Source organism: Atractosteus spatula, chromosome 4, assembly GCF_055471065.1.
Source record: "Atractosteus spatula isolate fAtrSpa1 chromosome 4, fAtrSpa1.hap1, whole genome shotgun sequence".
Lineage (NCBI taxonomy): Eukaryota > Metazoa > Chordata > Actinopteri > Semionotiformes > Lepisosteidae > Atractosteus > Atractosteus spatula.
This window is the reverse complement of record NC_142709.1, coordinates 32,662,836-32,688,224: the sequence shown is the minus strand read 5'-3', so window position 1 is coordinate 32,688,224 and position 25,389 is coordinate 32,662,836. Positions and strand designations below refer to the sequence as shown.

The 25,389-nt window shown below is 41.2% G+C and overlaps 1 protein-coding gene across 1 annotated transcript in view; it reads left to right on the top strand.

Annotated features, from left to right (window-relative positions):
* The window catches only part of maoa (monoamine oxidase a), a 51,215-nt gene extending 27,126 nt beyond the window's left edge, over positions 1 to 24,089 (top strand). Inside the window, exons 4-15 of the mRNA XM_088914838.1 lie at positions 8,384 to 8,488; positions 8,924 to 9,015; positions 10,109 to 10,250; positions 12,421 to 12,570; positions 13,551 to 13,710; positions 14,420 to 14,516; positions 14,879 to 14,932; positions 15,326 to 15,383; positions 16,227 to 16,324; positions 17,591 to 17,702; positions 19,126 to 19,188; positions 19,784 to 24,089. Of these exons, the coding sequence (XP_088770964.1) occupies positions 8,384 to 8,488; positions 8,924 to 9,015; positions 10,109 to 10,250; positions 12,421 to 12,570; positions 13,551 to 13,710; positions 14,420 to 14,516; positions 14,879 to 14,932; positions 15,326 to 15,383; positions 16,227 to 16,324; positions 17,591 to 17,702; positions 19,126 to 19,188; positions 19,784 to 19,939 (1,287 nt within the window). The 3' untranslated portion in view covers positions 19,940 to 24,089. The remainder of the gene's footprint in view (positions 1 to 8,383; positions 8,489 to 8,923; positions 9,016 to 10,108; positions 10,251 to 12,420; positions 12,571 to 13,550; positions 13,711 to 14,419; positions 14,517 to 14,878; positions 14,933 to 15,325; positions 15,384 to 16,226; positions 16,325 to 17,590; positions 17,703 to 19,125; positions 19,189 to 19,783) is intronic.
* The last annotated feature ends 1,300 nt before the right edge of the window (positions 24,090 to 25,389 follow it).

The window sequence follows — 25,389 nt, the reverse complement described above, 5'->3', positions numbered from 1 at the left end:
TGTTGGTTATTAAAAGGTGCCCTTGTATTGTTTTTAAAACCTTTATAAGAAAGGTGTGTTAAAATATAGCCTTAATTTCACTAAAGGAGTTCAGATGCTTTGCAGTGGTTTGAGAGCATGTGGCAGTCTAGATAATTAGCATTGTGAATGTGAAGCATCCAGTTGGAAAGGTTGTCTTTCAGTATCATAGTAAATAGTAAATACAGGAATTAGCAGTTACCTATATCACTATTAGCTCAAGTAGGTAGCTGCGTCAGCATGCATAGGCTGCAAAGGAACAAGTAAAGGTTCATTCCATGCTGAAAAGAGAAGAAAGGAAACACAATGTTTCGGCTGTGGAGCCTTCTTCAGAGTGGAGCCTTCACACCCGAAGAAGGCTCCACAGCCCAAACGCTGTGTTTCCTCTCTGCTCTTTTCAGCATGGAATAAATCTTTACTTGTTCCTATATCACTATCAGGTTTGGAGTAATTGGAGTTAACATCCAACACAAGCTCCAGATAATCGGCTTTTCTTTAATACTAATCCAGAAAGATAGACCCAGTTTTCAGGATCAGCAAGCCCTGTCTTGCAGCCCATACAACTTGAACAGGTAGAAGTTTCTCATTTGAATGTTATCCTCCTCTAAGTCATTAAGTCAACAAAAAGGAGGGGTTTGAAGGAACCCAGTTGCTTTATAAAAAAGACTCCAGCTTTGCCTCTGTTCCTTCTCTGATTTTATCCTTGCAAAGGTGCTAAACAGAGTATAGCTATTGTCTTCTCCACTTGTTTCCTTGATTCCTTCAAGTTGTCATGGGAACGTCACAGAATTGTTCAATGATACTATGTGAACATTTGACTCCCCTGATTAAATACAATTCTACTTGCACAGTCACTCACCACCAATAGATTGGAAGAATCTATTTCTGAGGCCTAGATATAATAATTTTTCTCCAAATTATCTTCCTGTAAACATTTTTCCCAAATTAAATGTAATTTATCCAAACAGTAAAGAATTGTGCTGTTTTGCAGTTTTCAATCCTAACAGAACAACACTGATGTAAGTGTCAATATACACTAATCACACAAAATCCAGGGAAATAGGGGTAATTTAGCAATTGATAAATTGAAGATAAAAATCTGAATGTGTTGTGGCAGGTTTTACATGAGCAATGTTAAAAAACATTTCTGCCAGTTAATAAAACCAAGTGTGATCTAACTGTATCTCAGTCTTCACCTAGACCCATAATATCGATTTTTAACGTTAATTATAACTGAGGGTTTTAATTTACCAAACAAGATTTAAGGAATGAAAAGTTGTGGACAGAAAATCAAACTAACCCAATAATAACTGGACTTGGATGCGGTGTAACTAAATATGATAAGGAATCTGAAATTGTCTGTTTTATAAGCAATCAAGCAAATGATTCTTCACTGGTTGCACTTTGCATTGTACTTGAACTGTTTTTTTCTGCATTTGTTCCTTTATTTTACAAGTGAGAATGACTTTGCATTTAGAGTAATGACTTGGAGACCCATTTATACAGTAGAGTGGTTTCTGAAACAGTTTGTACCTTGCTCGAGGGTACAACCACAGCATCTCGTTTTGGACTAGAACCCATGACCTTTTAGTCTGACAGCCATAGTCCTAACTGCTGCTCACGGTCAGGGACAAAGAAGGAGGTCGGTTCGCACTGAGCTGTCATGGCAAAGCAAGCAAAGCAGAAGCGTAGCGCAGCAGAGCACAGTAAAGCTAACAGGACTCTCAGGGTGAAAACCCACAATGACAGAGCACTAGAGCAGGAGTAGTCAACATGTACAGTACACACTATAGATGTAATAAGGTAATTTCTAATTAGTTAGAGGCAGGGTGTACTGACAACCGCGCATACCATGTGCAGACAGCCTCAGTGACTGTATCAGACCGCATGAAGACACAGAGGTGTGAGCCAACATTCACCCAGGTAGTACAGTGTGTGCCTCCTGCAATGGGCTGGGTGTGGACATGGTGTTCTCAGCTACCTGGAGTGAAATGCATGCGTCAGTCATGGTGTGTGAAGCTTTCTGGCAGGAACCCAGGGCTGTTCCTCAGCTCCATGACCTCTCCAGTGCGGCAGGTCCCAAAAACTTCCCTGGACTCATCGGGAGTCAGGGATTCGCTGGTGCCTGGGTTCCTGAGATCCCTCCACCGGAGGGGATGAGGCCTGGTCTGGCTCGGGTGTGGAGATGTAGCCTCTGAGCAGGTGGGGCAAAGTGAGGTATTATAGCTACAGTAAAATCCACTAATAAATAATGCTGATTAATATTTGAATACCTATGAAAATCTTGGATCACGAGAGGAGGGAAATTATCGTTTTGAATTTATTTGGCAGACACTTTGATCCGAAGCAAATTACACATATGCCCTTTAATTACAGAACAGTATTTAAAGGATTAGATTTTTGTCTGAGGGTACAACAGTTGTACCCCACCTGTGATTCATACCTCTCAACGTCCAGTTTCAAGTCTTGAATGCTGAGCACTGCTCACTGCTACGTACATTTTAGGAAGTTAGCACTTACAGTACATGAATGGCTTAACAATGTTCCATTCTGTAGTTTGAAATGTTTTAAAGTGTGCCTTATTTTTCAGAGTAAATGCATTGTGGACTTGCTTATCATTTCTGTTTTAGGTTTATCACTTTCTACTGTATTTCATAATATATTGTTACTATAATGAATACATTACATTATCTATTTTGTGTCGTGTTCAGCATTTGCTATGAATCATGGATTGCTGGAAATTGACCTTACAGATATAAACTTTCTCAATGGTTTGTACCTGCTGTGTTTAGCATATTACATGGCTTTCTACAGAAGAGGCCCATTATTCAGCAATTTATTGGGGCTTTCTGTCTCAGTGCAGTATGCCTTTTTTATTACTGTAGTAGCTATATGAAGTTACTATTGAGTGAATCAGTGTTATTAAGGATTCAGCATAAATCCTATCGGGCTAGCCTTCACTGCTATTCCTGACAGCTGCAAAATATATTATATGACAGTTTAAAGTTTAATGGCTCTTTTATACAACCTCAGTTATCTGTACATTTACGCAAGAATTTGCTGTCCTTTGCTTGTCCCTGCACGTACAGAGTTGAGTAAGATGAACAGATAGTGTTTCCTAGAGCAACAGTCATGTGGCTGAAGCCTTTTTTCTCATTCGGTGGCTTGTTCAGCTGTGCATGGATGCACAGTTTAGACAATCAAGTACCCTTTTCTAGGGAAACTTGTGTTGTCTTCAGTGTTTTAAAAGTGGATATTAATTGTTTTTAGATGACTCAGAATCTGGATTGCCACAATTGGATAGTTTTGCATTCCAGGAATGGATCCATTAAGATTCACCCTACTTTTACCAAGAATTCAACTTTTTAATACACTAAAATCAAGTGTATTAAATTACACAAATTAAAGTGTATCACTGAACTCTGTGTTTTGTAATATTACAATCTCATTCATACTCTTTCTATGGATGTCTAAGGGCTGTAAACAAAAAGTGCAGATAAAGAGTAAATGCACAGTTTTGGGTGATGTATTTAGTGGAGTACCGCAGGAATGTGTGCTAGGACCACTGCCCTTTCTATGTTATACTTTTAACTTACTCTAGATTCTGGTATAGTTAGTAAACTAGGAGGCATTGCCAAATAAACGCAGTGGACTTTAGAATGAATAATGAAACACGAACCAGGGGGCACAAGTGATAACTACATGGAAGTGCATTTAAAACTGACAACAGGAGACACTTTTCTATGCAAATGGTTATGGTTGTATGGAACAGGTTACCCAGTCATGGTTTTGAAGCCAATACCCTGGATGAGATACTTGGATCAATTAGATTCTTGGATCAATTGATCAATTAAATCAATTGGTACAGTAATAGTTAAATCAATTGGTACCACTCCAACTGAATAAACCTTACCTGTTTCATATGTACCACGGGTTGCATAACGTGTTTGCCATCTGATTAGCAGCGGTTTGTACTTAGGCTAGTTGTTGTGACACTCATATGAAGTTGCATACAACTGATTGAACATAAAGCATGCAACAAATAAAGAGTCACTTTTCATTTTTATCAGTCTGTTCTATTGACATTTTTACATCTTAAACTTTATGCTAATAAAATAAAATGTCACATTGTGAAACTAGGCTCTGTGGAAAAGCCTGATCAAATATTGAGTATGATAGATGCCTACATACACAGGATCAGTTATAAATTAACTTTTATAATGCGGTTTGCCAGCTTCTCATGGAATTTCAGGTGATCTATATTCCAGGGTAAAATATTAACAGGGTAGTATTATTCAGGACAGAGATGTTCTGTTCTTCTGTTCACATTGTGCTAAGTCATTGGTATTCAACACAGTTTTATCTTGCAGTTCTAAAACAGTCCTAACCCTTAAAATGATCACCAATTTATGTTTCTTTTTTGAGACATTTGAAGGTATAATATCATTAGGCGCAAGATTTACAGTTTGTGAGTTGCAGGTGGACCAGAAGTTTTACTCAGGCTTTATTTCTTCCATTTTTACTTCCATTATTAAATCACACATGTCAGATACAGTAGCTCTTTGGATTACTAGACTTACCAGGAGTTTAGTCACACCACTGAGTTCAGTATGACTATCATAAAAGAATTCGTATTTTCACCACATGGTGTCATGGTGTTAATGCAGATAGCCACTTTGCAATTTTTTTAATATACCCAAACGCAAGGTGCCATCAGCAAACTGACTTAGCAGCATGCTTTTTGGAAGTACCAACCAACAGAACAACAAATTATACCATGATATGGTATACAAATTAACAAATTCTTATACCATGATACTGTTCAGAAAGTTTAATTTAATTCAGTCTGCCAGGGTGTGAGGTCAGGGTTATGTGCAACCCTTCACAGTATCGTGAAAAACAGTGCAATTTCTGTATGCATGGGACCTTGAGCTCCAGTGATTTAGATCAATTTGTATGTCTTTTCGGAATCTTTGATACCTTAGTACACAAGGTGTTTGAGCTTCTTCACCTGTAATTCTTTGTTAATTGTACTGTTTTGATGGCAGCGTGCCTTAGGCCATGAGTACCCGGAGTTTAAAGAGGATTATGCTTTAAGATCCCCCTGTAATGCGTTCTTAAGCCAAGCATCTTTATTGCTGAAGTCAACTTAGAAAATAGTTACAGTACTAGCATTTGTTTTGTTGGAAAGCACATTTATTTGAATGAATTTAAATTAACTCCACTTCTCTATCATGTCCACACAGTATGGAGAGTCATTTTCGTGCTGTATATAGTTATATATCCATATATTATATTGTATATAGTATACCATATATGTAGAGTATGTATTGAAGCTAGCAGCCATATCACCCTGCAACTCACAACTGGCAACCCCCTGAAGCTAAGCAGGTGTGAGCCTGGTCAGTACGTGGATGGGAGACCTCCTGGGAAAACTAAGGTTGCTGCTGGAAGAGGTGTTAGTGGGGCCAGCAGGGGGTGCTCACCCTGCGGTCCATGTGGGTCCTAATGCCCCAGTATAGTGACGGGGACACTATACTGTAAATAAGTGCCGTCCTTCGGATGAGATGTAAAACCGAGTTCCTGACTCTCTGTGGTCATTAAAAGTCCCAGGATGTTTCTCGAAAAGAGTAGGGGTGTAACCCTGGCATCCTGGGCAAATTTCCCATGGCTCCTAATAATCCCCCTCTAAGAATTGGCTACATTACTTTGTTCTCCTCCTCCCACTCTGATTGCAGGTGGAGTGATGTGCTGGTTGGAGTATTTCTCGGTTGCAGTTAATGGCAATGTCAGCTCAAAGATTTGGTTCAAACAACCAAATGGAAACTGGCGTGCCGACAAGTGGACCCTGCTGATGTGGGATTAACGCTAGGAAAGAGAGAGAGATATGTATTGTATAATAGTATGTATAATTATTATGTAACAGATAGCTATTTTACTGTAGACAGTAAACCTTGCAGAAGGTGCAACCTTGCAGTTTTTATCTGTTCTGCTTGAAAGAAAAAAGTGTTTCCTAGCATGTGCTGTATTAAAATTATTGCCTGATAGGGCATATTGCACACCTTTACACAGAGGCACTATTATTTGATCACCTTTACCCTCTGGATTTCAGATGTTAATGATGGCCTTGGACAAAGTCAAAGTCCAAGGCGTTGCTTTTATTGGTGAAGGAGCTAAAACAGGTTTTATCGAACAGCCACTGAGGGCAGAGTTGTGATTACTTCACATGTGCAGTTAACGTTAAGTGTAATCCATTGCCAATGGCAGTCGTACTGAGAGATCAAGACATTTATTTGCAGCTGTGCTGTTTTAGGGAGCTGTTTCCTAACCCTGTGCCCATGCTTATCAGTCACTCCATTCCTATCGGCACCATGCAGGTGCTGCTGTTCTAGGAGCCACTGAATGACCTATTTGTCCTTCATTTCCAAATAACTGTTTCACAAAACCCCTAGCAATGGGAGTGAGTGATTATAAAAACCAGGGAGATTGGGATGAAGAAGAATATGGAGAAAACAGGAGTAAAATCTAGGTGCAAAAAAAAACAAGATCCCTGCTTATATTCTGCTTACAACTATACTATGTACTTGCTACTAGCATTCAAAAGCCTTCATATCTGCTTGATAATGGTTGTGAGCTTACTGGGAGGTTTGTTAATACTTGACATTTCAGCTGATGTGCACATGAATGGAGCAGGATCCTCACACGGGACACTGACATCTTCCTCAACCTGAAAGGCCTGCTGCACACGCCGGAGGTGCTAGAACTCGTAATGCACTGAAATGCTCTCAGCGCTTGCCAGCTCTCAGTCAGACCACATTTGAGCCGGCTGCTGTGCTGCTGTTTGGCACTCTCGCCGAACGTCCCCTCCAACGCCCCAAGCCCTTTCCGAGGAGCACACTGCAAGGCTCCATCAGTGGGAACTGATCTGTCAGAGCCAGCATCCTGATGGGTAATTTAGTTGAGAGGCAAGAAGACAGCCGAAAATTACAGAGTTGCTCCAGCACAAGAGAAGATAATTTCTTTCAAAAACCCACAATACTTGTCCTTTAAGGCTCTCACTCTGTGCTCACTACACAGTTACGCACACACAAAAAAATGTGAGGAATTTTGGCCCAGGACCAATTTTTACACAAACTTCACTGTGTAAAGCAACATTGTATGTAAATTCTAAAAAAAAAGGTTTTTGAAGAATGAGCAGAGGGAATAGATGCCTCATCATGAAGTCATGCTAATGCCTTGTAAAACCTTAGAGAGCTATCTGATAAAGTAAAGGAATATTGTCTTCATCAGCTGTGCTGTCTGCCTGCTTTTCTAAGGGGATAACTAGCCAGTAAACACTGCAAGGCTTGGATCTCATTCTACTCACTTCGATCACGAGTGGGGTGTTGGTGTGATGGGTTGGTACACGCCTCTTGGCTCTCAGAGATCTGGGTTTGATTCCCACTTAGGGCACGAGTTTTTGCCAGCAGCCATATCAGCCCGCAACTCACAACTCACCACTGGCAGCCCACTGAAGCTTAAGACGTGCGAGGATTTTCAGTACCTGGCTGGGAAAAAGTAAGGTTGCTGCTGGAAGAGGTGTTAGTGGGGTCAGCAGGGGGTGCTCACCCTGCGGTCTGTGTGGGTCCTAATGCCCCAGTATACTGATGGGGAGACTAAACTGTAAATAAGTGCCATCCTTCGGATGAGACCTTAAACCGAGGTCTTGACTCTTTGTGTGGCGTTTCTCGAAAAGAGTAGTAGTATAATCCCGGTGTCCTGGCCAAATCTCCCATTGGTCCTTACCAATCATGGCCTCCTAATAGTCCCCATCTACAGTATAAACTGGCTTAATCACTCTGTTCTCCTCACCACTGATAGCTTGTATGTGGTGAGTGTACTGGTGGTATTTGGTGGTACTGGCTGCCGTCGCATCATCCATCCAGGTGGATGCTGCACACTGGTGGTGGTGGAGGGGAGTCCCCATTACCTGTAAAGTGCTTTGAGTGGAGTGTCCAGAAAAGCGCTATATAAGTGTAAGGAATTATTACTCCTTTTATGTTGTCCTTCTGAATTGTGTCTTGAACCTTGCCACAAGAGAACTTGATGACATTGCCGGGTTGCCTTTCAGTCCCTGTTAGCACAAGAAATGCATGATATACACAGTACGCAGTAAATCCACAACCAAAGGAAAACTGCAAAAACACTGCCCAAAATCACAAGAAGGAGGAGCTTTCCATAAGGGTGCAGACAAAGAGGATTGTTCTGGGTTGTGGTGCCTTTCTGCTAACAGCAGGAATCTGTGCTTCTATCTGTGTGGGCTAAAGCCAAAAGGACAACAGCCGTAAGGGGAGTTGTGCTTAGGGGCCTTTTCTTTCTTTTTTAGGGCAAATCCTATCCTTTCAAGGGGCCCTTCCCCCCCATGTGGAACCCCCTCGCCCTGATGGATTACAACAACCTCTGGAGGACGATGGATAAAATGGGACAGGAGGTATGAAACTCTCACGTTGCTCTGGGATGTACAGACAACAAAATGTAAATCACTACATTTCAGTGGCCATTTAATGGGTACCAGATGAGCTTTAGGACATTCTTGGGATACATCTTTTTTTGGGGCTGACTAACAGCAACCATGATGCTGAAGTTGTCAAAACAGTCTCTCTCTTAAATCCAGCGAAAGGGGATACACCCTGTTGTAACGCTTGGAAAGTGCCTTTAGGACAGGGAGTAATCATAGGGAGTATGTCATAGGTTCTGGATTGTTTTTTGCATATTTCCTATACTAAGCCCACATATACTGCAGAGCCCAAAGCCAGCAGTACTGTAAGTCATCCTGTTTCGTGAGATCATGCACAGCGTACGTGCTTGGTGGTACTAAGGGTTATGGGGCTGCCTGGTATTCTCACAGCAGGTTTTTTGCATCTAGATTCCACGGGAAGCACCCTGGAGGGCGCCCCATGCTGAAGAGTGGGATAAAATGACCATGAAGGAACTCTTTGACAAGCTGTGCTGGACACGGTAGTACTCACTTATTCAACCCTGAAACTACAACCTCTTCCCGGGGCAATCCCTGTTAATCTGAACAAAATGTCACATTACATTCTCAGTAATAATCAGAAAAGAATAACTTGGTTGTCAAAAAAGGACTTGCAAAAATAATAGACAGTGAATAACTCATTCTTCATAACGAATGCTAATCTAAGTCGTGCATTCTTTTCCCTTCACTTCAAATGATGGCCCCCTTAGCCAAAAGACAATATGTACAGTAAGTCAAATTAGCCTTCTGCACTTTAAATAACAAATGGGACAATGGTCAATGATAATCTCATGTACTGTATAACGTCATTGGACACTGAACAGGTTCGTGCAGCTGTGTACTGTGTCCTCCTACAAACACAAGCTGACATAGCTCCCTCTAGTGTGTAAAGATCGTGCCTGTAGACACATGTTTCCTGTGTCATTGCTCCACACTGTACTATTTTTCTCAAAGCTGTGGTTTTAAATAGGGGTAGTAATATGCATTTGCACTTTTTCCTCTGAAAGTCAATGCAAATTAAATGTTGAGCTCAACATAAAAACTCAGACACATGGTATCAACACGACAACGTCCTGGATCTGGGGTTCCCACTCCTTATTTTGGGAACCCCCACACCTTCTGGCTTTCATTACGGCTGAGGTCTTTACCTAAATGAATCCTGAATTGAGCCAACAGGGCACTTGGCTGGAACCTTTGCAAGTTTGTTTTCCTCACAAGGGTTGGAGATTTTAAATGACTTAAATGCAGTAGTGAAAAGGCAATCTTTTACATGTTTAAGCAACTTAAAACAATTGAAGAGATCAAACCACACCTATTATTATTCAGGGACCCATCAGGTGTGCGACTGGGAACCTCTGCCTGAGTTCCTAGTTACAAAAATTCAAGAGAGAGTCATTTTCTTTCCCAAAATAAAACTCCGGAGTGCCGTTTGCTGGGTAGTTCTGGATGAAGGTGGTGTCTGGTTTTCGGGCCTGTCAGAGAAAGGCGAGACCTGTGTGTCGGCGAGCAGTGGCGGAGGAGCTAAGGGATGGAGCGAACATCCAGTAAACCATCTCCTTTCCTGTCTCGCCCCAGCGTCGCCCGGCAGTTCGCCAACCTCTTCGTGAACGTGAACGTCACCTCGGAGCCGCACGAGGTCTCGGCCCTGTGGTTCCTGTGGTACGTCAAGCAGTGCGGGGGCACGATGAGGATATTCTCCACCACCAATGGGGGGCAGGTGAGCAGGAGTTGAGCGCAAGAGACAAAGAGGGTGAAAGGGTGAAGGGGGGTTCAAAACTTTCATCGGTGGGGTGGGGGGTGAAAGATTCTCCACTTCAAAACAAAACGCTAATAAAACCGTCAGTTGCAGCCTGAATCACGTTGACAGCTCTTGTTCAGGATTGTCTTCTTTCAAATTGCTTTCTGTCCTTTTTTTCCTGACCTGCTGAGGGAGTTCTGCCTTTTATTCCGGCACCATCCAATTGAGGTAGCATCTTCCAGTTCAAACACTGTCATTCACAGGATTTATTCTTGAAGAAAAGAGTGTCACGGCTTTTCTGATTCTGAGTGCTTTCAAATTCGGAACACTGGTTAGGAATTATACAGTGTCTGAAAACAGTAGCTAGTACATTGGCTCTCAGAACAGCTGTAGAAAAAGCATTGCAAGAAGTTCCACCTTTACCTGTGATGTAACCCATCACATGCTGTCTTTGTTGGTTTTGAATAAAAATACAAAGGCCTGCTTTGAACAGTTTTTTATGTTAAGTCTTAAGCCATTATCTGCAATTCAAATGTGCATGAGCACGGAGCAAATTGGGACAGATTTTTATAATTAGAGTGTTTTTGTTACGAGTTCTGAGTCATTTTCTGCAGTTCAAACCCCAGATGGAGCTGCCAGAGCTCAGCATATGTTAGATAATTTTAAGCGACTGTTTAGAAACTGGTTTTACATGCAAGAAACCACTTATCAGAGCTCCACGTGAAATACTTGAGAGAGTTATCTACCTCTCTGGGATGCAAACCATTTCTGTCTAACCACATATACAGTATGTTTTTCAGAATGTAGAATAATACTCTCAGTGAGCATAAGCTGTATCCACAATTCACCAGCCTACTTTAGATCAGTTTACTGTGGCAAATTGTGATAATCCGCAGTAAAGTGTCATAAAACAGAGTGAAATCAGGCTGAAGAATGGAGAAGTAGTGTATATACATAGTGAATTACTTATGAACAGCAAAAATATCACAGAAGTTTACCACGGTACCATGCATAACATATGGCAATAAAGTTCAAGTTCAAGTTCAACTCTCAAAAGGCAACCCTGTGATTAAAATTAGAATAGCGTTTTATTGGATTACAGTAGCTTTCCAGACACAGAAGTGTGACTTCAGACAGACATTACTGGTACATGAAACTGGATCTTCTGTTTGTGTTAACAAAAGAGTCTAGCACAAACACTTCATGACAGACTCTACAAGTCAGATGAGAGATAACATTGGGAGCAACAGAAAAAAGATCACATTTGCAAAGAAAAGATACATATTTACAGTATCAGTCATTCTGGCTGTAGAAAACCTTGTGTATTTTACATGTTATAAATGCCTTATTCAAAATAATTTGCTTACCTTTTCATATTGCATACCAACGTCCGTTTCTAACAGTGATGAATTATTTTGTTCAGCTGCACAGTGGTGTTGATCTTATCTGGTTGCCAAGGAAACCTAGGCCTCTTTGTGCACTCCATTAGGACCTGACAATGTTATTTTAGCAATTTATGGTGTCTGGCTAATAGTTGTTGTTAACAGAGCTAATTATGTTGAAGGAAAAAGTTATTTAAAAGGCCAAAACACTGTGCTGGATGTCCTTAGAATTGTTTTGGTGTCAAATAGTTTTATAGCTCTGGCTTCATTTCAGCACCAAACGTGGGTTTTTCACCTTCTAAGGTGCTTTTCGCCTCGGAAAGTATAACTCAGATTCATGTTCAGCTGGCACCTACAATACATTCAGTTTGTTTGGGTAGATGTGAGATATTTTAAAACATCCAGATCTTTTGGTCTCAAATTGAAGAATGCACCAAATAAGCAAAGTAGAGATTTAACTCAACACCATGGTCTTGAATGAGAGGAGGGTGGTACGGTTCCCCCTTATTACAAAGCAGCATGAACACACTTGCCCAAGCAAACGAACCTGAAACTACCCTGCCTTTAACTTGAATTCTGGATACTGTTTGGGGAAATAAAAGCACGCTTTTCCGTGGCCCTTGACCGGAGTGTCACACTGCGCAGAGGAGCCGGCACCCCAGCGGGCAGCGAGTGCAGCTGGGGTTCAGGGCTGCTCTGGAGACTGTGCCTGGGGTCAGCGGGGATCCTGTTTTTGGTGAAATAACAGCCCCTTTTTTCCGTGGCAGGAGCGGAAGTTCAAGGGCGGCTCGCAGCAGATCAGCGACCGGCTGAAGGACTGGCTTGGGGACCGCGTGCAGCTGGAGAGGGCGGTGTGCCTCATCGACCAGTCCGGCGACGGGGTGGTGGTGGAGACCTTGGGCCAGGAGAGATACGAGGTGAGGAGCGGGGGGCTGTGGGATCTGCAAGATCCTGTTTCAGTCCAGCCGCGCGCCCGGACAACATAGAAGTCACACCGCTGAAAAAAAAAAATCAGCGCTTCTCTCTCAGGATTTAAAGACGATTCTTCTCAGGCTTCTCAGGCCCTGAAAGGTCTTCAGAAAGGCAGGGTCCCTCCTCCAGTCTGTGAGCTCAGGCAATTCTGGCTCTTTTTAAATAATCAACAACCTAAGACCTGTGGGATGAGACTGAACAGTGCCCACCTCTCTGCAGCTCTGTAAGTTGTGGGGCAGGATGAGGTCGAACAACTTGACTCTTTTCCCTTGTCATTGTAAATCTCACTGCGCCACAGATTCAGAAAGCAGTACTCTGTTGACACCTCATAGTTTCCAGCGTAAAAAACACTGGCACAATTAAGCTGCATGCCGTCAAATAAATTATTCGGCACCCTAATTGAACAGTCTAGACAGACAGTGCAAACAGCAGACAGTGCAAACATGTGACTTAAAGGAGCCCTTTTGTCTTAGTGTGACAGAATAAACTTGAACACATAAGTCCCTGTGGGGGGGATTCTTTGTTCTCGCTTAGAAGATTTTGATCACTATTCTAAGTATTATAAGTTACCCACCTGCTGAAAAAACAAACCTCAAGCTTAGCTGTAATGTTAATCACACTTTTACTGAGCCTAGCTCTAGTGATGGAAGTGACTGGTGTTCCACGCATCACAGTCACACTCCAGGTTAGAAACACAAGCCTTCTAAGTCTCGAGTTGCTCTCTCCATCGGGCTGTGTTTGAGGCTCAGCGGCTGTGGTGGAGGCATCTGCGCCTCTGTGTGTTTCGGCCCAGTTGTCTCACTGCTGTGCCAAAGCTGCTCCCTTTACTAAGAAAAGACGACTACGCAGAATAAGGAAACGGTTGTAACGCGAGGAGGTCTCTTTTAAGAGGACATTGAAAACGTCGCCCCTCTTCCATTCACAGGCCAAATACGCCATCATTGCCACAGCGCCAGGGCTGAATCTAAAGATGCACTTCAACCCACCTCTGCCGCCTTTGAGAAACCAGCTCATCCACCGTGTGCCCACCGGCTCGGTCATCAAGTGCATGGTGTACTACAGCGAGAACTTCTGGAGGAAGAAGGGTGAGTCTGTCTGCAAGCACTGGCAATTCCTGAAATACTAGTCCTGCAGTATGAGGTTCTGCAGGGGAAGAGAGACTTTGAGTGCAAAAGGAAGCTCGAAACATTGTTGCTATAGTGATTATATTGATATTATAATGACAATAGTCGGAAGCTTGATTTGTAAAGTATTTCATGATCCGGATTCTGGCTGTATTCTGATACCGATTATTGCCTCTGAAGCATCGCTCACACAGCGAGACAAACAATCTTCTAATCCCAGAATTCCCACAGCTGCCAGATTCAGAAAACCTGCCGGGTATCCTACTGGGGGAGGGGGAGGAAACTCAACAGAGCTGCAGTCACAGCTTGTTTCAATAGGTCATGCTGAATTTGAGTGCTTTAACGCTGTAATTCTTCATTCATGTTGGCCAGTGAAGCCCTTTGAATTTGAATTTGAAAAGCTTAATAATTAGAACCATAACCTAATGGTGCTGATCATATTGGAATATTTACTCTGCTGTAGTAAAAATACAGAGAAGAGCAGTAAAACACAAAGCTGCACAAATAACACCATAATGGTGAAACTAAAGTAAATTGTGAAGGTCTGTTATTCTAAACAGCAGTGTGAAGTCCTATTAGTCAAAAGTACTTAGATTTTTGTGCTCATGCCCTGAAATATTCAGCATCTGCATTATCATTCTCCCAAACCACCTGGGTTCATGTGTTCCAGGATACTGTGGCAGTATGGTCATTGAAGAAGAAGAGGCTCCTATTGGTTTGACACTAGATGACACCAAACCTGACGGGACCTCGCCTGCTATCATGGGGTAGAGAAATTTATAGCCACTAGCGATGGACAGTCGGACAGGAAATCAGCTTGATCATGTGACTCGTGGTGGGAAGCATTTTGGAATGTTAGTGCTCATGAAGTCACAAGAAATACAAATTTGATTACAGAGGGCTCTTTGCTGTCTTGTTTTTTAATGAAGAATCTCCTGTATTTATGGATAAATTACAATATCAGACATTGACATTTTTCTAGTTATAAATAATGCAGCATATTAGTAATTCATGCAGCACAAATAAGGTAGCATATTAGTAAAGCATGTCTTTACTGTTACAATTACTGTATATTTTTGAAAATTATCCAGATGATTTAATTATATATCTTCTATGGGTTTTTTTTTAGTTTCATCCTTGCTCGAAAGGCCAGGAGGCTAGCAGGATTGACTAAAGAAGAAAGGTAAAAAAACAACCAAATGACCTTTGTCTTAATATAATTTCCACCCAAAAGAATATTACCTGTAGTGCCAGGTTACAGCATCCTGTCAGCAGCTTTCTTGGAAAGAAAGAAATTTCCAAATCTCTGAAAAAAGCTTCATTACAACACCCTTAAGGGATCGTCTATCCAAGTTACGTGTTGTCCGAATGAAACAAATCAGTTACCCCAGTTTGCAGGCCTCATCTGGAGAAGCACATTTCTGTTCTTTGGAAGAATCTCATTATAACGAATGGCTTTGCTCCACAACATTTTTGTTATGGAGACTATTCATTGTTGTTGTCAGAAGAATGAAGTATATAGATATATACTGTATATATAGAGAGGAAATACTTTTAATCTGGTCTGTTCTTTTAGGAAGAAGAAGATCTGTGAGATATACGCCAAAGTCCTTGGCAGTGAAGAAGCGCTGCATGTAAGTGTTCCTGATTACTGGTCTACAGCAAGAGCTTTTCTGCTGGGAAGGTGGACAAGTCAGCTTGCGCTCTCAGCCAGCTGTCTTGTGAAAACCATGTGCTGTGGAGCAGTGAGTGGATGTGGTTGCATGAACATGGAATGCATGTACCCATGGACAGCGACCGTACACACCCAAGGGCGCCAGCATCATCGGTGTCCACCAGAGGAAGCACAGTGTGTATAAAACCACGTGAACAGCAAGGCTGTTAGTGTCTACAAGTGTAGTCCTGTGCGTGCTGGCCACTGCTCTGGTTACATTTACGTGTACTGTATGCCACAGGACATTGCTCCCTTGTGCATAGTTTTAATACACAGCTGTTCTAGCAGACCAACTAACTTTATAACCATCCCATTTATTAATGTGTTTTGACAATCTGCTGCTTTGAACTTTTCATGAACTCCTTTCCTTAGCCATTCAAAAATTAGCTGTAAGCAAAACTTGGTGCTTGTCATCCCACATGACCGTGAACGTTATTGATGACTGTTTCCAAAAACAAATGCAGAGGTCTTCCGTATAAAAACATAAACTGGAATCTGTGAGTTTTTGAGTAGAGGGAAATGCTAGGACCACCAAGGCCTGTTTTTATACTCAGGGGGGTTGTAAGTCTAAAAACTAACTCTAAAGCTATTTCTCCACAAATTGGTTTTAGGGGGTTGAAAGTTTTGAAGACTTTTATTAACTTTAGTGGCTGTGGTTAGTCATTCTTTTAGTTCTGTGTCTTTGCCATGAATGCAAAGAGTGCATTGCCCCCCTCTTTATTAATCTCTGAATCTTTCTCCGTCCACCCTGCCTGTTCCTCAGCCAGTGCATTACGAGGAGAAGAACTGGGCTGAAGAGGAATATTCGGGCGGCTGCTACACAGCCTACTTCCCTCCGGGAATCCTTACTCAGTTCGGCAAGTAAGTGACTCCCCAAAGAGCAGAACTATGGCTGTTTATATCCTCGCACCTGGATTTACATTATCTGAGGGCTGGTATCTTTTGAGATGCTTTTCATAACATTTAATCTACAGTACAGCATGTAATGGGTACTCTTTAAGGATCTTATGGTAAAATGCTAATTTCATTAAAGTATTATAGCTAAATTCTACATTGAAATTCACGCATTGCTTGCTGGGACAGGCTTCAGTTCCCTAGCCACCCTGAGTTATAAGACATAGGTTAGAAAATGGACGGATGAGCTGGCACCACATAGTTCTTTACACATTTAGTCTTGTATTTAAAGTCATGAATGGCAGAATTTGTGCTGAGGTAACAGTTGCTTTTTAGGCTACAATTTCATAATGCACTGTTAAGACCTGAATATTGTGTACAAGTTTGGTTGCCATTTTATCAAAAAAAAGTATTTTTTTATTTTTACAGCAGACAGTTTATACTAAGGAAGCTTACAGATGAGAGGAGGCCATTCAGCCTGTTTGGTTGTTAGGTAGTTAGGCTAATTGATCTAAGGATCCACACCAACCATTTCATTAAAGGATTTGTTTCCACCTGTTCCTTATGTTTCACTGTTCATTCTGACTGGATTACACACTCTGTACAGTACATTCGCTACTGGATACACCGAGAAAGAGAGGATTGTTTCATGGGGAACCGTACTGCATGTGATCTAAAGCAAGAGGCTCTGTGATGCTGGGCCATATTGAAGTTCGTGGGTGTGGCATTTTTGCCTCCCTTGATCATTAACATGTCTGCTTCAGTCTGTTGACACAGATAACCTTCCTTGTGGTTGATGCTTGGTGCAAAAATGTAGTTTTTCTGACAGTTCCTTCAGTAGCGCTTCAAGACCCAGACGCACCATGTCAGCTATGACACTGAGCTGAGCCAGTGACTGAAGTGACATCACCCCCTATGATATCTGGACAGTTAAAACTCTGCCGGAGTGGACAGTTAGCGGGCCTGCGTTACTAGGCAATGGTGTAGTGCGGGCTCATAGTCTCCGAGCGACCGTAATCGAATCCAGACAGGAGCAGGAAAAACTGTAAGAGTTACACACACTTCTCCAGAGCATGTAAGAGTTACACACATCCATCCCTTGAAATTGCTTCCCAAATCAAAAACTCCCAATGGGATGTTATAACACTAAACCTGGTGGGTGGTCGGTGTTGTCGTGGCTGCCCTGGTTCGGGAGTCTCCTGTCCGGTGGCAGACAGTCTGTTTGTCCCGCAGGGTTCTGAGGGAGCCTGTGGGCAAGCTGTTCTTCGCGGGCACGGAGACGGCCACCGAGTGGAGCGGCTACATGGAGGGGGCGGTGCAGGCTGGGGAGAGAGCTGCCAGGGAGGTGAGACAGTCTGGTATCTGATGCAGCAGGGGCTCCCAATCCTGGATCTGCACGCCCTGGTTTTCATCCCAGCTGAATGGTTCTCATCCCAGCGTGTCCGGTGTTCCAGGTTTTCATTCCACTCGAGCTTAATGACCTCTAACTGAAGCTTGAATTGAGCAATTCAGTTGCTTGATTGGAATATGTGCAAGTTTTTGTCTTCTTCTCAAAAGTTGGGCATTTTACTTTACTGATGAAGTGCGATAGTTAAAACTTCAATCTGCAGCAGGTGTAGGAGCTGGAAGCTAAATTTATTCCTATTAATTCTATTCTCGAGTCAATTAAGGGTTTGATTGTGTAACTGGGAGCTGGGCTGAAACAAAAACCAGCAGATGTGTGAGTCTCCAGGACCAGAACTGGGTTCCCCTGGGCTTTAGTACATCAACCCAAGTTTCCTTTTGATTCTTCTTCTGACTCAAGCAGAAAAATGAAATTGAGAGCACTTGTTAAATTCACTGGGTGTGATTTTATGTGCATTTGTCATCCCCAAGCACATTCACATATTGGTTGAGAATTTCAACCAATACAAGGCCTGGATAAGGAGGCCAGCTACCCCACAGGTAGTCAGGCGGAGGAGTGAGAAATTGCTTTTCTGACTGAATTAGGGAGGTATTAAAGGAAATTCATATTGTTTAAGCCTTGAGAGGAATCTAGCAAGGACACCAGGGTTAACAGCCCCTAGGTTAAGTAATATTGTATTGGGATCTTTAATGACTTCTTATACACAATACCAATTTAACATCTTACCCAAAGGACCGCACGTCTTACAGCACAGTGTCCATGGTCAGTATAAAATACTGGAACGTGGGTTTAGAAATTCTGGTCCAGGGGAAGAGCGCCACCTACTGGTCCATGTGAACCAGTTACAGCAGCAGCCTGGTTTCCTGCGGTGCTCTCCCATCACAGTACCGACCAGGCCCAGCCTCGCTGACCTTCTGGAATATAATATTCCATATCTAACACAAGAGGTCTGAACAACCCGGGGAATGCCATGAACATGTGTTTCTGAAGTCTTTCATTCAAAACATTCCAAACGCTTTTAGTCAAACAACAAGGCTGTGCTAACTGACGAAATAAATAAAGCTAATATACTGAAAAATCTGGGGTAAACCCCCCACCATTGTTCTGTGACTATGAATCAAGCCTAAGATTCACCCAAACTCTTGGATAGATCAAACTAGTTCTTCCCATCTCTGAGTTAGTCCTGGTAATGACTGGTGTCGATATTTTAAAATAACAATTTCCCCTTGTTTGAAAGTGAACTGATCACTTCATAGCATATTCCCCTGAACAATGTGGGGTACTGATGTCTTCATTGCAAGATTCACACAACCTCTAAATGCTCTAGTGTTGTCTTTACACGATCGTTTTTTTTGTCTTTTAGATTCTCTGTAAAATGGGCAAAATCTCTGAGCACGAAATCTGGAAGCCAGAACCTGAATCTGTGGTAAGTCTGTGTAGAAAGTGGTGCTTCAGGAGTCACTAACCTTATCCTTAGCTGGGATAAAACTGGCCTGAATCTCTGAACTGTTCTTTCAGGAAACTGGAAATAATGAAAGTGATAGACGGGGCAGTTCTGATTTCTAATGTAGTTTACTCCACCTAGGAGGGGCTGTGGAGGTGGGAAAGTGGAAAGCGGGGGGTATGAAAAACTTGTGTTCGTTTTACGTGTTTTGGATGTCAGTATCCTCCTTATCTGGAGGAAGCAGCAGAAAGTCTTGGTTCATACAGTTACATTATCAAATATAAATTAAAACATATGTCCAGTTGGAATGAAACTGCAAGAGGACTGCAAGTGTGTCTCTTCTCAGCCCAGCCCCACGTGGTGTGCTGAAAGCCTTTCAAGAGCTCCTGCTGTGATTCAGAAACATCGAGGGCTGTGTGAAAGCAAAACATTTGGCTCCCTTCCCCTGGTGTCTGTCTCTTCTCTTAGTACATCTTTCAGGGTTTCCTGTTTACAGCTGACTGTAAACTACAGCCTTAGCTGCACGAAGTTGTCTGGGAGAATTGTTGAATATGTTTTTTTTTAATCTTGTTTTCAGGATGTTCCAGCTCGACCTTTTGTCACAACGTTTTGGGAAAGGAACTTGCCCTCTGTCCCAGGGTTCTTAAGGCTCGTGGGTTGGTCAACGTTCTTGACTGCTGCTGCCGCCACAGGTCTCTTGGCCTACAAAAAGGGCCTTCTGGTCAAGAGCTAAGCCATCCAGCAGAGTCCAGATCTTGTCACCTACATCTTTGATCATAGGCCTTGTACTGGGATGCGTCTCCTTTCTCTTTGTCCCGGTAACTCATACATGAATCTGTAGGTGTAGCAGTAAGGAGAGAGGGTTTTCAGCTTTCTAGTACACAATCATAACTTCTCTTTAACTTTCTTTTTTAATCCGTAACACTAATATACCTAGAGGATTTGGTATTTGAGCTTTTCTGTTGTACAAATTGGTGCTGATTCGCTTTTAATTTGTTCGCAGACATTTTACTATTGACGTATGAGTTAAGAAAATTCTTTTTGATAGAGTCTTTTTTATTACATTAAGAAGATGCCAAAAGTCGCGTCTAAGGTGTAGAGAGGTCACAGAGAGCAAGTTCCTGTGAGAATGAAAATGGGCCAAAGCAATTGAGCTCATAATTTCACTCGTGTTCATCAAAAACTGAAAAAAGATTTTATAGGACCAGACACAGTTACCACCCAAACAGTAACATACTCATTTGAAGATTTCAATTTAGTAATGTCACATTATTGACACTTCATACTGTAGTCCCTGGAATTTTAGTTGCTTTACTTCCTTACAGTGTAAACAATATCACAGTTACATTACAAGGTATCACAACAGAAGGGTCATTGTATAGACTACTGAATTCCTTATTGAAATATAGTTGAGTAACTTTTACTTCTATGAATGTGGATGGCTATTATAAGAAAATTGGTGAATGGATCAGAATCCAATATCTTTCCACTATCTTGCTGAGCTGTACCAAGTGAGATGTTATTAATACACATCCAGCTGAATTACTGAATCACTTAAACCAAAATGAATGTATTCATTGGACAAAGTTTTTGTGGTCAATGTATTGCAAATGCGTATGTTTCTTGGGAGAATGAACTCTTAAAACTTGTGGGTGTGAGGTGTTTAAGAGCATTTTAAAGACAGGATGTCACAAGAGGGCAAAACAATTTTGGTGTTAGTAGAAGATCCAATTTGTTAAAGCCATTACCTACAACAGTTTTGTCAGTGTCACTTTTTCAAAAAAATATGCGTATGTACTGTATGTTAAAATAAATAAGACAGGTAAACAGCTGAGGAAAGATTTAGCCTGCAGAAATGTTCCACTTACATTACATCCCTATCTATGAATTGGGTTCATTGCTCTGCTCTCCTCCCCACTGATAACTGGTGTGTGGTGAGCGTTCTGGCGCACTATGGCTGCCGTCGCATCATCCAGGTGGATGCTGCACACTGGTGGTGGTGGAGGGGAGTCCCCATTACCTGTAAAGTGCTTTGAGTGGAGTGTCCAGAAAAGCACTATATAAGTGTAAGCAATTAATTAATTACATTGCCTCAGTCAGATGGATTTTTGTTCTTGCACTAAATGGCCTGAAACTAGGCCTGGAATAAAACTTTTAAACTTCAGTCCATCAGTTGACTACATATTCGAAATGTGTAACTTATCAACAGCTTTCTGTCTCCCAGATGCCTTTCATCTCTATGGCCTGGAAAGACTTAAGCACTGGGTCCAGAATTTGCAGGAGGTGGATGTAGAGTTCTGATTTTATCACGCCCCCTAGTGTAACCTTTTTGTAAAACCTCACAACCTGCAGCGATAGTAATTGTTTGATGTCTGGTTTAATTCAGAAGTACAGAGATTTGCTGTGCTATTTCTTTTTCTTTTAGGAACAAATGTTTGCAGAAGTGAGAATGAAATGTGACCCAAATATCAGATTAGAAAGGTTTTTATTTCAATTTCATTGTTTCTTTTCGGGCTCTAACTTTTGCTAGTTTGCAACCATTTTAAAAAAGCACTATCAAAAGATACTTTTTGATTTTATTATTGCAGAAAATTATTTATTAGTGACTCATGAATCTGAAATTCTTCCAAAGGATTGTGTCCAGCTAGTAACTAGAATTATATCTTAATTTTATTTTTTGTATCTTGATAGATTGAAGGAAGAATATATCTTTTTTTCTTGTTTTCAGCTCTGGTAGTTATTATGACAATTTGTTCATATATGCTTTCATTCAGAAAAGGATTTTCTATTTGGCTACAAGGAATATATCGTAAAACATTTCTAAACATGTATGTTTTTCATGTTAACTTCAAAATAAAACATTAACTCTATACACGGAAAACCTAAGCTCACTAGAACATGTACCTCCAGAGATTTCGCGAAGCCAGTTTAAATAGAACTAGTCTTAGAGAGTAGAAGGTTTGTATTTCACAGAAATTTGCGCACAATGAAAAAACTGTAGATCACAAACATAATTGCAGGAAGCAGACTTTCCTTCATTTTATGTGATATAATCTTAAGACAAAAGAGCTTGGATTGCTGTTGTAGGTGCAATAGGAAGATGAAGACCATACAGGGGGAAATAAACTCTTAAAAATGTGTATGTCTGAAATCTAAATGGATTCTGTCACTGTTCCAAAGACATGTTGTGAGTGATGTCTGTATTTGACCTTGTGCCTTACTCAGTTTGTGCTGTGTGTGTATTTTTTTTAAGTGCCTATGTGATTGTGGTCTTTTATGCCCTTACTTCAACTTCTCTGTTTCCACTTTTTGTCCTCAGTACAGGGGTTAAAAATGCACAGTTATGGCTCCCACATAGCTTGGCATGTAAATATCCAGCATGTAGGATTGGCTTCATGGACAACATGAGACACTTCTTTGTACAAAGAATTGTGGGAGTTTGGAACTCACTGCCCAGCCATGTTGTTATTAAACCATGCCTTTTCTCAAAAAAGCAGATGGAGGGGATCTTCAGAGATGCACCAAATGGCCTCCTCTTGTTTGTAGTCATTCTTATGCCCTTATGAGTTTTATGGGTCTGAATCTCTCACCCTGTTCTGCTTTAGCATAGACCTGCAAACCCTTAGCAATAAACCACTTGATTTGCTGTGGAGAGACATAACAGTCTGTTGAAAAAAATATTAGATGCTGAGATAAGATATGCTGTGTGAGAAAAACTTTTCAAAGGATTCAAACATGAGCAGAGAGGTTAATTCCACACTGAAAGTACAGCTTCTTCAGGTATGAAGAAGGTTCAACAGCCAAAATGGTGTTTGTTTTTTTTCCTTTCTGCTTTTCTACTTTCCAGTGTGGACTTAACTTTTATTTGTTCCTTTGGAGGTTCAGAATACACTTTCCTATATATACTTTTCCTATATAGAGTCCTTATATGCCCCTGGGGAAAAGTTCATATTCAGTCTCTAACCCAGATTATAGATCGTATTTAAGGGTGAAGCCCTTGAAAATGCACTTGTCTACTATTAGAAAAGCCTCATGTGGACATGGCCTGTGTGATCTCACTCATGCGCTATGGCTGAGGGTCCTTAGCAGTGGGATAGAACTGTCACTGGGATCAGATGAGGTAAAATGGGAAGCTCTGCTGCATAGTCAAAGGAGGCTGGAAAAGAGGGTTTGTTTAGGTCACACACAGTTTAGAGCACATTGTTTAAACTGCTGCATGAGTGAGATCACTGCATTGCTCCCAGATCTATGCAAGTGGGGGCAACAGGACAATATTTCAGATGTACAGAAGAAACTGCAAAGGTTCTGATTGATGCTTGGTTGGTTCAGACCAAATTTCACACATTTTCTGAGCCCTGGATTTTTAAAACCTTATTCAAAAATTTCTGCCTCAGCAGGTTTTTTCTCCATTGTCTTAGTCCTTTTATGTTTTTTCTAGTCCTTTTTTTTTGTGTTCCCTCTGATATACAGTATCATCCCAGTGATAAAATGTAGACGGTAACAGTTCCACAGGAAACCTGTAGTATAATTACAGCTCAACAGGCACTGTGAGAACTGTAGCTACATGGATATCAGATGGTCAAAAGGTTGTAACTGGCAGTCTTATAAAATGCAGCAAAATGTATTGACTCCAATTTTAACCCCTGTAGTATGTTTGGAAGTTTGAAATGTCAACTGTGAATTTTTTCAAATGAATTATTAATACTGCACTGATGTGATGTTTTGTTCACTTTTTGGCTTACATGTACTGTAGCAGTGAAATTTGTGTCCCACCATAGGCTGTGTACTGGTGTAAAGCAAACTTATGGTTTAGATGTGTATGGTGTTGCTGCTAAGTTCTGGCTCTTGTCTTTTCCACTATAAAAAAGTCTTCAGACATCAGATGACATGGCTGCTTTAATGTGTATCATTTGGTCATAAACTGTGCACTGGTGCTGCAAACACATTCAGTTTTGTGTTTTGTATAATTTTATTACTAAAATGGTACTAATATTCTACACCCTCGGTCCTCTTTTGTCTTGAATGTATTTTGTCGTTGTTCCTAAGCAGTTTCAAAAGAAATGGCTATAATTAGCCGAAAAGAGGACTTTTGAAAACCTAATTAAGTTTTTTTTGCTTAACATGTCACTGAGAAAATAATGTTTACTTACAAAAACATGCAAACTTCTTGGGAGATACAAGAATTTTTACAAATATACTTTTATTTCTTTTATTTTAGTTAAGAAAAAAACATTTTTGGACACGTGTCCAGCCGTGAAAATTTGATATTTATATTTTCGCTTTTCTGGGGAGAAATAAACCCTAGTGCAGCAGAGCGGAGATTTCCCTTGTGCTGTGGAGGAAGAATCTATCGATGGATTATATTTTTATGAAGAACCGCAGTGGCCACTAGTGGCCGGAAATCTGATAAACGCATTAGTTGTCGGGTCTTAATCGACAGTCCTCAAAGAACATTAATGTTACTGAGCTACCTACATCTTTCTCGCTTCAGAAATTTTAAGATTTAAAGCTTTGGTTTTGTTGTTACGGACCAGTTAGTTCCTGGAATGTTATAATCTTAGGAAACCCCAATTATTCAGGTATCATCACCGAATTTCACCTCCTCTCATGAGTGGGGAAAGTAGCAGCATCTGTTACTGAGTCAGTCATGATGCTCAAACATTACAGTACTGGAACAAATACCTACATTTATTGCATTTTTCTGTGTATCAGAAAAGTGTTCAATTATATATCAAAGCCACAGCTTGTGTACTGGTTTACTGTAGTGAAGTAAAAGACAAACCGAGCATCTTAGGGTAGAAGGGTAGTCCAGTACAACTCTTTATTCCAATCAAACTGTGAAGACATTACTAACAGTTATGTATGTGTTTTTAGATAGTGGTTCACATGTCAAGGTGCACAGCAGGGTTATAATATTTCAAAATGTGTTTTTACCAAACAGAACTGACATGCCTTTAGTGAGGAATGTGGAATCTGGCATTCTCTGGTGATCCAAGTGGTACGCACCTCTTCGGTATATACACTCTACATACAGTAGTTCGGCCCCACAAGCCTGTAATTTACCACTTTGTTAATGCAAAGGAACAAGTAATAGGTTTATTCCATGCTGAAAAAAAGAAGAAAGAGAACACAACATTTCGGCCGTGGAGCCTTCTTCAGCCTTCTTCCACACCTGAAGAAGGC